Source organism: Muntiacus reevesi, chromosome 3, assembly GCF_963930625.1.
Source record: "Muntiacus reevesi chromosome 3, mMunRee1.1, whole genome shotgun sequence".
Lineage (NCBI taxonomy): Eukaryota > Metazoa > Chordata > Mammalia > Artiodactyla > Cervidae > Muntiacus > Muntiacus reevesi.
This window is the reverse complement of record NC_089251.1, coordinates 187748691-187764362: the sequence shown is the minus strand read 5'-3', so window position 1 is coordinate 187764362 and position 15672 is coordinate 187748691. Positions and strand designations below refer to the sequence as shown.

General features: G+C 39.5%; 2 protein-coding genes and 1 pseudogene across 2 annotated transcripts; all 3 read right to left on the bottom strand.

The window, feature by feature from the left end:
- Positions 1 to 329: 329 nt before the first annotated feature.
- Positions 330 to 1373, bottom strand: LOC136163351 (trace amine-associated receptor 6-like). Its single transcript, XM_065927785.1, has one exon. It carries the CDS (start codon positions 1365 to 1367, stop codon positions 330 to 332), a length of 1038 nt encoding a protein of 345 aa, XP_065783857.1. The 5' UTR covers positions 1368 to 1373.
- Positions 1374 to 6198: 4825 nt separating this feature from the next.
- Positions 6199 to 7239, bottom strand: LOC136163350 (trace amine-associated receptor 7a-like). Its single transcript, XM_065927784.1, has one exon. The coding sequence runs from the start codon at positions 7228 to 7230 to the stop codon at positions 6199 to 6201; it is 1032 nt and encodes a 343-aa protein (XP_065783856.1). The 5' UTR covers positions 7231 to 7239.
- Positions 7240 to 14413: 7174 nt separating this feature from the next.
- Positions 14414 to 15433, bottom strand: LOC136164174 (trace amine-associated receptor 6-like; annotated as a pseudogene).
- Between the last annotated feature and the right edge of the window lie 239 nt (positions 15434 to 15672).

Here is a 15672-nt window from a genome sequence, read left to right as displayed (position 1 = left end):
GAAAGGAAATAAAAGGGAACAGACATGTTTACAGGTAACAAAGGGAAGAGTCAATGGAATAAGAGAGAAAAGGTGGGAAATGACTGCAGGGAATGGGAAATGGTGCGTTCTACAGCAGCTAACAATAATGGGTTTAACATTTATTAGTCAAACAAATATTTTTGGAGAAGCAAAAGGGAAGTGTACATCCTAACCGACTGACACATTGATTTATCCAATTAAACTGGAAAAGCAATTTGTTTTCTCTGTAGTAACAATCTTACTTGATTTTTAAAAATTCATTCATTTGTAAAATATGATGATACCTTTAACTTCCTCAACTCAATGACTTACATTTGTTCAGAGAACAAATTCAGGCTTGCAGAACCGTTCTTGAAAACCCCACCACTCACAATGACTTTGATGGCTTTCCTAAACCAAGGGTAAAATAAAGCATAGATCAAGGGGTTCATGGCTGAGTTGTAATAAGCACACCAACAGCAAATCTCATAAATATAGGCTGGGGTTATGAAGCCCATAAAGGCATCGATTAATGAGTCAATACTGTATGGTAACCACGAAATCATGAATGCTATGACCGTGATGCCCAGGGTTTTAGCTGCTTTTCTCTCTCTCTTGGCCACTCTGGATTTGTAACTGTCTGATGATGACTCTGTTTTGCTACCAGTATTTTCAATCTTTTTAGCCTGTGGTCTGGCCACAAGGAAAATATTACAATAGAGAATTAGCATCACACAGATAGGTATAAAGAAGGACAGAAAATGTACCAACACCCAGGTTTGATTTATAACTGTCTGACAGCCTCCTACACAGTTGAGGGCCCTAGACAATTCCTCTAGCCCATTCTCATGGGCACCCGTGTAGAACACAGCACCACTGTAAGTGATGGGCAGGATCCAGGAGACGCTGATGCAGACCCCTGACACAGACACCGTGAACTTGGTGGGATAGACCAGGGGGTCAGTCACAGCAGTGTACCTGTCGATGGAGATGAAGGACAGGTGGAAGAGAGAAGAGTAACAAAATGCCACATCAAAGCATGTGTGCAAAGCACAGAAACTTCGCCCAAAGTACCAGCAGCTCTCCACGGACCTGACCATACTGAAGGGTATCACGGTCACTCCCACCAGAAAGTCTGCACAGGCCAGAGAGGCGATGAGAAAATTGGTTGGTGAGTGCAGCTGCTTGAAATGCAGGATGGCAGTCATCACCAGGAGGTTTCCAAACACGGCCAGCATGGCCCCAAAGCCATACACCGTGTACAGAATCACCCGGGATGCGGGCGAGTAGGGGGTTTTCACACAGGATCCGTTCAGGTGCTCGTAGCAGAGCTGCCCAGCTGCGGTGGGGGACGAGTTGCTGCTCATGATCTGCCCTTTACACTCAGAGAATTCTGTCCTTCTTGATTTCCACGGACTTTCAATGCTTCTGGGGGAATACATACAGTAGGATGCCTGAGGAAATTATCAGACATTAGTACTATTGTTTTTTCAATTTTCCTTTTTTATTATAAATCTTAAATAAGTTCAGTAGCAGAATAAAATGCAAAAAATTTACATTGGGCAAAGTCACTGGGAGTGAATTTCAACTAACTAAAGTTCAGATCCCTGAATTTGATAAAATTTCCTTTTGGTTCTAAATATCTTTAAAAAATTTTTTACCTTCAGAGTTCCTCTTTGCAACAGGCACTGATACGGGAAGTAATTATAGCATCAACTCCTGTTAGGTTTATCTGCCTTACTGCCTAAAGCATACAGCCCTCCCAGATACATAAACGCCATCAACAGGAAAATCCCTAGATGGAATCCCTGTAGTGTAAGGTGTGAACTTGGAAGCTTATTTTCAGTAGTGAGTGTGCAGAAAGTTACTGTACAAACAACCGTTTTAATTAGGTCATTACGTTTCTTGAGCTCAAGATTTTTTTTCTTCTCACACTTGAACTTTCCCCCTGTTTTTAGTCCTGCTGTGACCACCTTCTTGGATTTTTGTTACAGAGATATAATAAGGTACAGACACTGCGAGTCGATGCTTAGCTTCTCTCCCCCAATAAGAATCATTTTTTTGCCTGTGCATTGGCTGCTAACAAACAGAGAAGGTAGCATGCAGTGTGAGCAACTTGAGATGGATGAATTACATTTCAGGAAAACATTTAAAAAACCACCATGGTATTTAGACATGTCCACATTTCTGAACTACTACGACTGTCCGTGCTCTTAGAGAAAAGATGTGTTCTCTTCTCAAGACATCATTGGAAGTGGGTCTGTAATGTCTCTTCATCCATGTGAGGAGTCCACACATTAAACCCTCCGAATGATTCACATTTGTTTCTGAATCCACGTGGTAGAACTTTCTGTCCTTTGTGCTAAAAAATGTCAATGAAGGAACAATGAACACTGAAACACAGCAATACATTTCTTGGTAATTTCCCACCCTTGGAATATCGGGACAGGGCAGAGCCAAAGATAGTATTACCCAGGTTTCTTCAAGGATTCCAGACTCTGGTCACTGTAGGGCCACTGACCCCGAAGATATATCTGGACTTGTTCTTTAGAATTGTGCCATAGGAATTATTATTAATTCATCTAGCCATCTGACTCCTAATCACACACACAAAAAATACTCTTACTGATCTCTTAGATTCTTCCTAATGTATTCTGAGAGTTTGATTTTGTAAAATAATCAGTACTTAAGTTGACAAAGATGTAGGCTAGGCTTCCTCAGCTTCAGCACTATTGACATTTGAGTTCTGATAAGTTTTGATGTGGCATCTGTCTTGTACATCAAAGGGCATCTAGCAGCATCCCTGCTACTAGATACCAGTAAAATCCCCTTAATTATGAAAGCCAAAAATATGTCCAGATACTGAGAAGTGTCCTCTGAGGGGCAAATGTATCAGAGAGGAATGACTGAAATGAACTCAGCTGGGTCTGACTCTTGGCAACCCCATGGACACCTCTGTCCATTCCAGGCTCCTCCGGCCATGGAATTCTCCAGGCCAGAACACTGGAGTAGGTAGCTGTTCCCTTCTCCAGGGGCTCTTCCTTCCCAACCCTGGGATCAAACCCACGTCTCCCACATTGAAGATGGATTCTTTACTGTCTGAACCCAATATATTAGTGGATCTGCCTTAATTAGAACCATGCTTCTAGGCAAAAAAAAAGTATCACATGATCACAAGTATTATAAGTATCACTTGTCATTTGGGGTACAGAAATAACTTTATCTCCCTCCATTATTTAAATTTATTCAGTAATTAATTCTTTAATCCCAGGCATAGTTATTGAGTACCAGGAGTTGGGTACAAAGGAATGAGTGAAATAGGCATGACCCCTTTCTTCATGAAACTTTCAGTCTTGAAAGGAGAACAAACCTTCAACAAGTAAGCAGATGATGTATGAATAAAAATTGGGGGAAGTATTACAACGGTGAAAGGCAGTATTGTGTGAGAGAGTAGTAATGGCCTAGACAGGCAGGTGCAGACAGTAAAGTTCATGCCAACAGAATAAACCCAAAATGCTGCTGCAACTTTGTAGACTTTTAATGTAATATATGGGCTTCCTTGGTGGCTCAGTGGTAAAGAATCTGCCTGCTAATGCAGGAAATGCGGGTTCTATCCCCGGGATAGGAAGATCCCCTGGAGAAAGAAATGGCAACCCGCTCCAGAGTTCTTGCCTGAGAAATCCCTTAGACAGTGGAACATGGTGGGCTATGGTTCATGGGGTTGTAAAAGTGTCAGACACGACTGAACAACTAAAAACAGCAACAGCAAATAGAATATATACTCAGAGAAAGGAAATAGGAAATGAATAGAATTATAGTTCGGGTTTTCAGACTTTTTTAGCATAGAGAAACTTAATGAGAAAGAATTATTACACCAGAAGTACAGAAAGAAGGAAAGAGGGAGAGATAGAAGTCTAGCTGTGGTCTAGAAGCAGGATGGGGTGGGAGATCTGAAGCTTTTCTGTGTGAAACCTGGACTGACCCCTAGATCTCTGTAAAGTGAGGAGTTAGATTCCTCCCAAAGTAAAGCACACTTTTCTTTTATGAAATTATTGCAAAGTATATATGACTGTCCTTGCTGCTGTTGTTGCTTTTTGCGATGTCCTTGGTTGGCAGAGTTAACACTCGGAAATTATCTGTCAGTTCCTTGAATTTTTCACTGTTCTTATTATTTCTGAACCCCACGTTTCTAAGAACCACCATCCTGATACATTAGTCTTTTTAATAGTAAAAGTGGTATTTTATAAAGTTACAGACATAGAAAGCAACTTATGGTTACCAGGGTGTAAGTGGTGGAGGGATAAACTGGAAGACAGGTTGACATACACACAATTTCTGTATATAAAATGGACTTCCACAATATTGTAACGTAATTAGCCTCCAATTAAGAAAAATAATTGGGGAAAAAATAAAAAAAATAAAAATGAATACATAAAAAAAAAAAAAAAGGACTTCCCAGATGGCTCAGTGGTAAAGAATCTGCCTGCCAATGTGAATGAACAAAATGGACAGGGAGTATGTTACACTTAAATTTTCTTGTCCTGAGTCGAAACATAAATTGCATTCCATCAGTAGCTTGCAAAACAAGATTATATAGGAAAATTGCTATATTGAAACCAAAGGAATCAAAATAACTTCATTACACTCTGTGTTAGAACTGAAAAATTGTGTATAAACTGATACCATGCAGGTTAGGGTGCCTTTAATTATCTGTAAAATCAGATAGAAACAGTATGCTCAGTCACTAAGTCGGGTCCGACCCTTTGTGACCCCATGGACTGTAGCCCGCCAGGGTCCTCTGTCCATGGTATTTCCTAGGCAAGAATACTGGAGTGGGTTGCCATCTCCTTCTCCAGAAACAGTATAATTGGAAATAGTACACTATTTCTAGATATGTTTACCAATTCAAAGTATTTGTGTAATTATAGTCAGAAATAATGTGCTAATAGGTAATGCTGATTTATATCAAGCTAGAAAATTTTAAAATATAGCAAGAATACTTTGATGTATATTCTCTCCTGCCCCAAAGATATCATAATCTGATTTTAAAATCTTGAAGTCTAATTGACACACAGAACCCTTAAGTCTTAGTATCAAGACTAATTCTCTGAAATAATTGGCTTGATTAATCCACTGTTAATTGCAGAACTAATTCATTTCCTTTCTTTTTTTTTGCCTTAGAACTGAGTTTGTGGATCATAAGAAAATGCATTTCACAGCCTCTGTCTTGGCTTCATTCTATGCCCTTCACTTCAGTTTTCTTTCTTCTTTTGAGCACACTTTTAAGTTATGCTTTCAAGTGTATCCTCAAAATCCACTATAAATTCCTTTTAGAACACTATACAACTAAATGAGTATGGAATAAATTAATCTGAAAATAAAGTAACATAATGAATGACAGTCTTAAAACCCTGCTTTAAACATCTGCTAACTGGTTCTAAACTCTAATATAATTTTATGAGCAGACTTACTAATAAGGAAGAAGCTCACTGAATAAATAAATGCTATGATGCAAATTATCTTTCCCATTGGACATAACTGAATTGATATTGTAGTTAACAGAGTGATCACTTGATTGATATTACCTGACTCTGAAACCACAACGTGGGAATCACAGATCTCAACACCTAACAGAGCAGACCCGCTGCTTTGCCCTCCCTGAGCAAGGAGGCACCATGTCACTAAGTGGCTGTATTTACATTTTAATAGAAAAATAATACAAAGGAAGAAGCAGAAGATTTAGGCAGAGATTGAACTAATAAAAGGTAACTGAAAAAAGGATTTATATTAATAAATATATATTAGGTCCTTCACTTTATTCTCCTAAATTTGGTCATGACTACTACAAGGGAGAGGTTATTAATCAGAGAAATACCATGAATTTCAGAAAGAGCCAAGCCACCCAAGATCACCTAAGATCACCCAAGTGTTCCAACGGCAGAATGGGTATTGCCTTCCAGGCATTTCTGGCTCCAAAGCTGTGTTGTCCCCATTACAAACAGGTTTTGATGTTATATTTACCAAAGAATTACGAACTTGAATTTAAGCATTTGAGTCAGGGTTGAACTACAATTTAGTTACAAAAATTTCAAAAATTACAAAATATTACAAAAATTTCACTTTTACTATCAACTTTTTTCTCCTCATTATCTGTCCAATGTGAGTCTATTTTAAGTTCTCCCAAACTAAGACCAGAACCTACTCAGAAAACAAATTTATTGTTGAGGAATTCTCTCTTAAGACTTTGCCTGTGACAATGAGTTTGATGGCTTTTCGAAACCAGGGATAAAAGAAAGCATAAATCAAGGGGTTCATAGCTGAGTTATAATAAGCAATCCAAACCAATATTTCATAAACATATGTGGGAGTGATGAAACCTAGGAAGGCATCAATGATGGAATCCAGGAAGTAAGGCAGCCAGGAGATCAGAAACGCTAGCACTGCGACGCCCAGCGTTCTTGCAGCCTTTCTCTCCCTCTTGGCCACTCTGTCTTGGTAGCTGTCTGAGCATCGCCCAGTCTTATTGCTCAGACTCTCAATTTGTCTAGCCTGCTGTTTAGCAATGAGGAAAATCTTGGAGTACAGAACTACCATCACAAGGGTGGGAATGAAAAATAATAGAAAATTCACCAATACCCAACTCTGATTCACTGCAATTTGACAGCCTCCCACACAGGTGAGAGCACTTACTAGATCCTCCAGGCCAGCTGCATTTGCTCCTGTGCCAAGAAGGGAAAAAGTGTAAATAATGGGAAAGAGCCAGGAGAAGGCGATACACATGCCAGAAACAGACACAGTGACCCTGGCTGGATAGACCAGGGGGTCAGAGACGGCAATGTACCTGTCCAGGGAGATAAAGCACAAGTGGTAGATGGAAGCGTAACAGAATGACCCATTGAAACAAGAGTGGAGTTGACAGTAACGCTCCCCAAAGTACCAGCAGCTCTCCACGGACCTCACTGTGTTGAAGGGCATCACAGTCACTCCCACCAAGAAGTCGGCACAGGCCAGGGAGGCGATCAAGAAGTTGGTAGGAGAATGCAGCTGCTTGAAGTGGAGAATTGCAATCATCACCAGGAGGTTTCCAAATACAGTCAGCACAGCTCCAAAGATGAACACCGTGTAGAGGATGAGGCGGGGACCTGGTGAGTAGGGGGTTTTCACACAGGATCCGTTCAGGTGCTCGTAGCAGAGCGGCTCAGCCGCAGCAGCAGGAGACTCACTGCTCATGATTCTCTTCTCATGATTTGGTACCTGGAAACCAGTCACCCTCTGCGGCCCAGGATGTCATTCCAGTTTTCAAAGTCCTTAAAAAGGAAAGAGAGAAATACAATATGTTAGTAATTGCCAGCACATTCTGTCTCCATATCTTTGCAAGTGCACGCCTTTATTTTCTTGTTTAATAAATATATTTATTTACTTTCTGTGAAGTGTCTTGGTTGCATCATGTGGGACCTTTTGTCGCAGTGTATGGACTCTCTGGTTGTGGCCTGAGGAGTCAACACTTGCAGTGCATGGGTTTAGTTGCCCTGCAGCATGTGGGATCTTAGTTCTCCCACGAGGGATCAAACCCGTATCTCCTGCATTGCAAGGCAAATTCATAACCACTAGAACACTAGCGAAGTCCCCAAATCCTTATTTTCATGTTTAGAAAGTGATTCATACCATCTTGTAAAATAATTCACTTCCAAATGCATAAACAGTTAACTTTCACCATTAAACTATTTAAGTTAAAAAAATATATTCCTTTGCATTACCTGGTACTTTATGTCTGAGAAGTGCTGGTCTTCAAGAAACGGTTATATGATGCTTGTTCAAATGCTACTTTTTATAGGAATCTTTTCCTAATTTATCAGAGCAAGGATAATGTCCAAAACACTCTATCCCCTTAGGAAAGGAGCCAAATGATTCCAATACCCAAAGCACTTAAGAATGTATCCCCACAGTGAAAGGTGTAGAAAGAAAGGAAATTTTAAATCATGATTGTGTTTATGCTAAAAATAATTTTATGCCCTACTAATTTCCTGATGACTATTGACCTTTTCATGGAATAGAAATGGGAATAGTCTCTTAAAAACTTGCTCAAGATTTGAAAGCCATATTGTTTATTCTTTCTAGTTATGGGTGACTCAATTTTCATTTTTTAAGGACTACTGGTTGTTGAATCCTGTTTGTCACTAGAAGTCTTTCAGAGAAGTTCTTAAGCTCTTACAGTTCTAGTTTTTATAAAGAGATTAAATACAGAATTATATTAAAATCTAGACTGTTTCAGGTTTAGTTTTAATAATTCTGATTTGGAAAACTGAGTGTGGAGAATCCAAAATGTTTCCTCATGAAATGCATGAAGGAAGAGTTAAGTACACCTAAAAAGCAGTTCCTGCTAAGGTTTTTATTTTGGAGAAGGAGGGATTTTGTTGTTTCTAAATGGGAACTGTTAGGAATATATTAAAGAAAGAATATGAAAAATGTATTTTTGGAATGTGAATATTCCTATATTATACTCTGAATTTTACCATTGACAAATTCTCCTCTTAGAGCTCTAGAACAGAACTCAGCTTAGACTTGAAAAAAATTTTTTTCTGATGAATGACTTCTAGTCATTTTACAAAATCAGCTTTCTGAATCTGAGATATATTTTATATTTGAAACTTTCACTCTTTTAAAGTGAACAGGTTGTGGAATTATGGTAACTGGATCCACCCATGTAGCCACCCCTGCAATCAAGGTATAGGATAGACTGTTTCCAACGCCCCAGTTCATTGTCTGTGCAATATCCATTCGTTTGTTGGGTATATTAGGAATGCATTCCCAATTATTTGCCAAGGAACGATCTATTGTAGGAACATATCACAACTGTTTCATTCATATATATTTTGATGTTCATTTGGACTCTTGCTCACTTTAGGGCTGTTATTAGGTGCTGCTGAGAACACTTATATATAATTATTTGCATAGACATGTGTTTCATTTCTTTCAGGTAAATTGCAGGCCCTAATGGGAAATATATGTTTAACTGTACAAGAAAATACAAACTATCTTCTAAAGTAATTGCAGCATTTGATACTCCCACCAGCAATCGATGAGTGTTCTTCAAGTCTTCTTCAATACTTGCTATTGACATGTTTTTAAATTTAACCATTCTAGATGGTGTATAGTCACATCTCATGTTTTTAATTTAATGAATGGTGGTATTGAGAACCTGTTCATGTTATTATTGGCTATTAATGTATCCACTTTTGGTTACATGCCCATTAAAAATTTTGCCTTGTTTTACTTGAGTTCTAAGATTTCTTATTATTGAGTTTACTGGGTACAAGTTTGTAGTGGTCCAGCCCCAGCAGGATCCAGGGGAACCCTCAGGATGAACGGCATCGGCGAGAGAAAGACACAGTGAGACAAAGCCCGGGGCTGAGTCTGAAGTCTATTTTTGCACGGCCCCTTTATGCCCTTAACAACGTCTTTTTTGGGGGAAGTGCATATTGCTTACACACAGGTCATCTCAAAACATTACAGTAACTTGGCCTTCAACAGAAACAGGATGTCATCCACATATTCTCGTTTACGAGTCTTCTTTATCATTTGGCCTTCAGGCCTGCTAACATTTTATGGCTTGCACCTGGTGTGACTTAAGAAATGTCTGTTTTTCTTGGAATTAATCTATTTTCTTTCTAATAGGTGTCATCTCCATGGGAACTAGATAGGATTACATTTTTACAGAACAGAAATGTGAAGGACTGCAAAAACAGCAGATATAGCACAAAACAGGCTCTTAGTCTAAAAGTTAACCACCTGCAAGAAGTCACCAGCTAATCTCTATCTAAAGTATTTTCTATTAGGCACATTTGTGACTATTATTTGTGGAGCTTTTCTCACTCCGTGGAGGGACCTATGCTTAATAGTTTCTTTTGTTAGCGTACTGTGCTTAGGATGTTTAGAACAATCATGAGCATTTTTTTTGCAATGAGAGCACACATTTAGCAAACAAGCCAGAATGCCAGCAAAAGGGTTTGAATTGAAGCATCTCCTTCATCCCTGGCCCCTTCATAGGGTACCAGCATCTAGGAGATTTATTAATTAGGGTTTTAAGTTGGTCTTTATTCAGTAAAAGAGGAGCAGGAGAACTCTCGGCAGGCAACACAAGAATCTGCAGCAGAGCGAACGAGAACAACAGCAGAAAAGGGGGGAGGATACAGGGTGGGGCAGAGGCCGGGGCCAGCCTGGAGGGTCCCTTGTATCCTGAATGGCCTTGCGTGTCAGGTCTTTTCCTCATGATGGGTGGGATCTCCCATAATGGCTCCCGGCACAAGTTCTTTTGGCATATATCTTCTGAATATTTGACTTTTCAGTTTCCTGAGAGTGTGTTTTAAAGATTAGAAGGTTTTATTTTTAATGAAGTCCCACTTAATATTTTTTTAATGGCTAGTGTTTTTTTTTTTCTAGTCTAAGAAAATTGTCTAACGCAGTCACAACTATTTCCTTCTATGCTTCTTCTAGAATCTTTATAATTTTACTGCTAGTGTTTTATGACTCACATCATATTAATTTTAAATATGTTATGTATGACAAAACTCACTGAAAAAAATAAAAAAAAAATATGTTATGAGGAGGAGTCTGAGATTTATTGGGAGAATGTATAAGGATATTCAGTAATTCCAGCAGCATTTCTTGAAATGACTATTTTTCTCCAGTGAATGATGCTTGTTTGTGTCAAAAACCAATCAACCATATGTGTGTGGATTTATTTCTGGATTCTCTTCTATTTTGTTGATCTCTATTTCTATATTTAGGTCAATACACTTTTGTCTTGACTGAAACTTTACCTTAAATCTTAAAGCCAAGTTGTGTAAACCTTTTACTTTTTTGTCCTTTCCAAAATTGTTTTGGCCATCTTATGTCTTTATTTTTTATAAAACTTAAAACCACATTGTCAAAAAAGCAAAGCAAAAAAAACAAAACAAAACAAAACAAAAAAAAAAACACCCACACACAAAAAAAACAAAAAAAAACCCCAGCAGTGTTCCTTGTTATAAAATTGAGTCTTTAAAACAATTATGAAGAGGGGCACTGGAATATTTGACTGGGACAGTAAATTTTCTCATTTCCCCATTTAATTACATCATGTATGGTTTTCTGACTCATTGGAAAAGACCCTGATGCTGGAAAAGATTGAGGGCAGGAGGAGAGGGGGTGACAGAGGATGAGATGGTTGGATGGCATCACTGACTCCATGGGTCATGGGTTTGAGCAAACTCCAGGAGATGGTGAAGGACAGGGAAGCCTGGTGTGCTGTGGTCCATGGGGTTGCAAAGAGTTGGACATGATTTAGTGACTGAACAATAGCATCCACAACAATGACTTATGAATTTAGATGCTTTGCAAATAGCTGCAAAGCATCTAAACTTTAAATTGCTATGGTTTCCTAACATTGAAGGATTGTACATCTTAATAATATTGAGCCTACCTAGCCAAATGCATATTTTGTCTTTCCATGGTTAGGAAGTCAAAAGGGGGAAAAAATGAAAGAAAAAGTATTATTTTAGCAAAATAAAAAAAAGAAAGAATAGAGAAACAAAATATAAGGAGCACAACTAGAAACAAGCATCAAGTGAACAGAATCAGGTCAAATACGGAAAAACATTTACCCAAATCAGCATCTGTAGACACCTGTAATCAAGTGCCTACAGAAGGAAGGGCTCTGGGTGGCCAAAGGTTCTTGCAGCTTTAAACATTTTGGTGAAAATGAGCAGTTTCTTGTGTTGATTAGTTTCTTTTAACTGCTCTGAAGAACTTGGGGGTGGGGGTGGGGGCTGGGAAATGAGCTTAAAGGCTTTAAAGTGCCGGCTCAACGTTCCTATAAGAGACCTGAAAGCTTTGATGAAAGCTCTGAAAGAACTCTTCATATCCTAGAGTCACAGAACTGAGTTTCTGAAAACCAAACTCCAAGATGAAATCTGTAGGGCCCCGAATTACAAGGCAAACAGAATTCTCAAATTTCTAGAGCCTTTTTCACTAAAAATCTGGCATTGATTAGCAAGGAAAGGGATTCTTGAAATTAGGATGGTGACATGAAGGCAGGTCCTAATGAAACTGGTTACCGCCCACCTCTAATTCTGCCAAGTCTTCTCTGGCAGAAGCAGCAGCCCTCCCCTCACTGCCTGACGCATTCAGTCTTCCTTTGTCTGAAGGAGCGGTGGGGTCCTCCTCTGAGGTAGTTGCCGTAACAACGCACCTGGGCCCTCCTCAGGGCGACCCCTCACACCTGTCCTCATCTTCTCCCCATCATCAGGACCCAGTCCTAGCAGGACCCAAAGGGAACGGCACGAAGTGAGACTCATGAAGACATGCAACTCCAAACAGACGCATGTAGGATTCTGCCCATCTACATTGACAGAAACCCAAGGAATATATATGAGAATGGATCTCAAGTGTGTGATATCAGTGTGGAGGTTGAGTAAAGCAGGATCAGGCTTAGTGATCAATAAAGACCCACCATGCAGCACATGATCTTTAGTGAAGGAAGAGTTGAAGAATCTTAATGACATGCTCATGCTCAGTCATGTCCAACTCTTTGCAATCCCATGGACTGTAGCCTGCCAGGTTCTCTGTCCATGGGATTTTCCAGACAAGAATACTGGAGGGGGTTGCCATTTCCTTTTCTGGGGGATCTTCCCAACCCAGCGGTGAAAGTCACGTCTCTTGAGTCTCCTGCTTGGGCAGGATGGATTCTTTACCACTGAGCCACCTTGGAAGCTTTAAAGACATGCTGCAAAACAATATTAAACTACTTTAATACAGTAAGATATAATAATTCCTGAGATATTTTAATCACTTTAAGATGCAGTCCCCAAAATATTGGGCTTCCCAGGTAGCTCAGTGATAAAGAATCTGCCTGCTAAGGAGGGGGCGTGAGTTTGATCCCTGTTTCAGCAAGATTCCCTAGAGAAGGAAATGGCAACCCACTCCAGTATTCTTGCCTGGAAAATTCCATTGACAGAGGAGTCAGTCAGGCTACAGTCTATGGGGTCACAAAAGAGCTGGACACGACTTAGAGACTCTGTGGGAGAAGGCGAGGGTGGGATGATCTGAGAGAACAGCATTGAAACATGTATACTATCAAGTGTGAAACAGATCACCAGCCCAGGTTGGATGCATGAGACAAGTGCTCAGGGCTGGTGCACTGGGAAGACCCAGAGGGCTGGGGTGGGGAGGGAGATGGGAGGCGGATCAGGATGGGGAACACATGTAAATCCATGGCTGATTCATGTCAATGTATGGCAAAAACCACTACAATATTGTAAACTAATTAGCCTCCAACTAATAAAAATAAATGAAAAAAAAATGAGACTAAACAACAACCCTAAAATGTACCAACACTGTTGTTTTATTTTCATTATGTAAGAAAAATATATATACTAGGAATATGCACACAAAATGTATTTTCATTAAATTAAAATAAGCAAACATCTTTTGAGATCAACACATACACACTGCTCTATTTTAAATGGATAACCAATAAGAACATATATAGTGTATGGAACTATAGTTATACATGCAAGAACATGTATAGTGCAGGGAAATCTGCTCCATGATATATGGCAGCCTGGATGGGAGGGAACTTCAGAGGTGAATGAATACATGTGTATGTATGACTAAGTCACTTTGCCGTGAATCTGAAACTATCGCAACATTGTTAACTGGCTGTACTCCAATATTAAAAAAAAAGTTAAAAAGAAAACAGTGGACAAACTTTGGATAGTGTTTACAGAAAAAAAATTGCCCTGTCATAACTGGAAGGTAAAATAACACACTTGATGGGATGAGAAAAATAATCATAAAAAGATAGTCTTTCTTGTGGAAATAGCACCACCTGTTCATGGCTATTCCCACATTTACAGAAATCCCCAGATGATATAAGTCCAACCCTGAGTCCGAAAAGGCTTATGCATATGACTCAGGGACCTCTTAAGATCCCTGACTTGACTCAAGGACCAAAAGACCTTTCCCCAAGATACAAGCCTCTGAAAATGATAACGAAGTTAACTGAGTTCAGAAAAAAAGACAGGGGACACAAGACTTTCATGGGACATGGAACTAAGAAACTTTTGAAAGTGAAGGAAAGGTCAGCCTGAAAGAAAGGCCCAGAAAAGGAAAACCATTAACAACGAAGCAAGGAAGCGTGCAGATTTGAGGAAACGAGAAAACATCAACTTGTGTCAAATATTTTATTGAATATATTTCTGTTAAATGATTAAAAATGTTCACTCATCAGAAAAGTAAGAGCATGAAGGTGATGCTGCTGAAATTGAGGTATTGTTTCTCCTCCCCAGCTGAATGGAACACTTTTACGCAATGTATTGTATGCCACGGATACTGAGAAATTCCAAATAAATCATTAAATTCCTCGGTTTGAAAATTAGCTCTCTTTAGAAAATAAGTTAATGGTTGATGAGCTGTCTGTTAACACTCGGCCTGTTATGATAACTTTTACTGTTTCCCTAAACCAAGAGTAAAATAAAATAAAGCATAAACCAAAGGATTTAGAGCAGAATTATAAAACCAAACCAGCAAAATATCTCATAAACATATGAAGGCGTTATATGAATCAATCATATACGGTAACCATGAGATAAAAAATGCTATCACCAAAAATGCTATACTTAGAGTTTTAGCAGCTTTTCCCTCTCTCTTAGTCACTTTGGTTTTGTATATGCCTGATAATCCTACTTTGCTAGGAATATGTTCAATCTTTATAGCCTGTTGTCTAGCCACAAGAAATATATTACTATATAGAATTATCATAACAAAAGTAGGTACAAAAATAATAGAAAGTCTATCAAAATCCAAAATTGATTTACAACAAGCTGACAAGGTCCAGTGCAGCTGAGGGCCCTTACTAGTTCCTCCATCCCGTCCTCGTGAACACCTGTGAGGAACACAGCTCCGCTGTACACCATGGGCAGGATCCGGGAGATGCGGATGCAGACCCCTGACGCAGACACCGTGAACTCGGTGGGAGAGACCAGGGGGTCAGTCACAGCAATGGACCTGTCGATGGAGATGAAGGACAAATGGAAGAGAGAAGAGTAACAAAATGCCGCATCACAACACCTGTGAAAAATGCAGAGAGTTCACCCAAAGTACCAGCAGCTCTCCACGGACCTGAGCATGCTGAAGGGCATCACGGTCACTCCCACTAGAAGGTCTGCATGGGCCAGAGAGGGGGTGAGAAAATTGGTTGGTGAGTGCAGCTGCGTGAAATGCAGGATGGCAGTCATCACCAGGAGGTTTCCAAACACGGCCAGCACAGCCCAAAGCCAAACACCATGTACAGAATCACCCGGGATGCGGGCGAGTAGGGGGTTTTCACACAGGATCCGTTCAGGTGCTCGTAGCAGAGCGGCACAGCTGCAGGGGTGGGTGAACTGCTATTCATGATGCTGCTGTTAATAGCATGTAAACATCTGGAGATGTTCTACCCTTTCCAATTACATAAAATAGAGCAGTTTTCTATCTCTTTAACTAAATACCCATGTTACAGTTATCAGATATTATCATAATGCCCTGTCATATATCTATTTTAATTTTAAGCTCAGAACATATAAAATAATAATATATGCAAGTTACATTCTCAATAAATACCACTATTAATAATTACTATTTTCTTTTTATTCT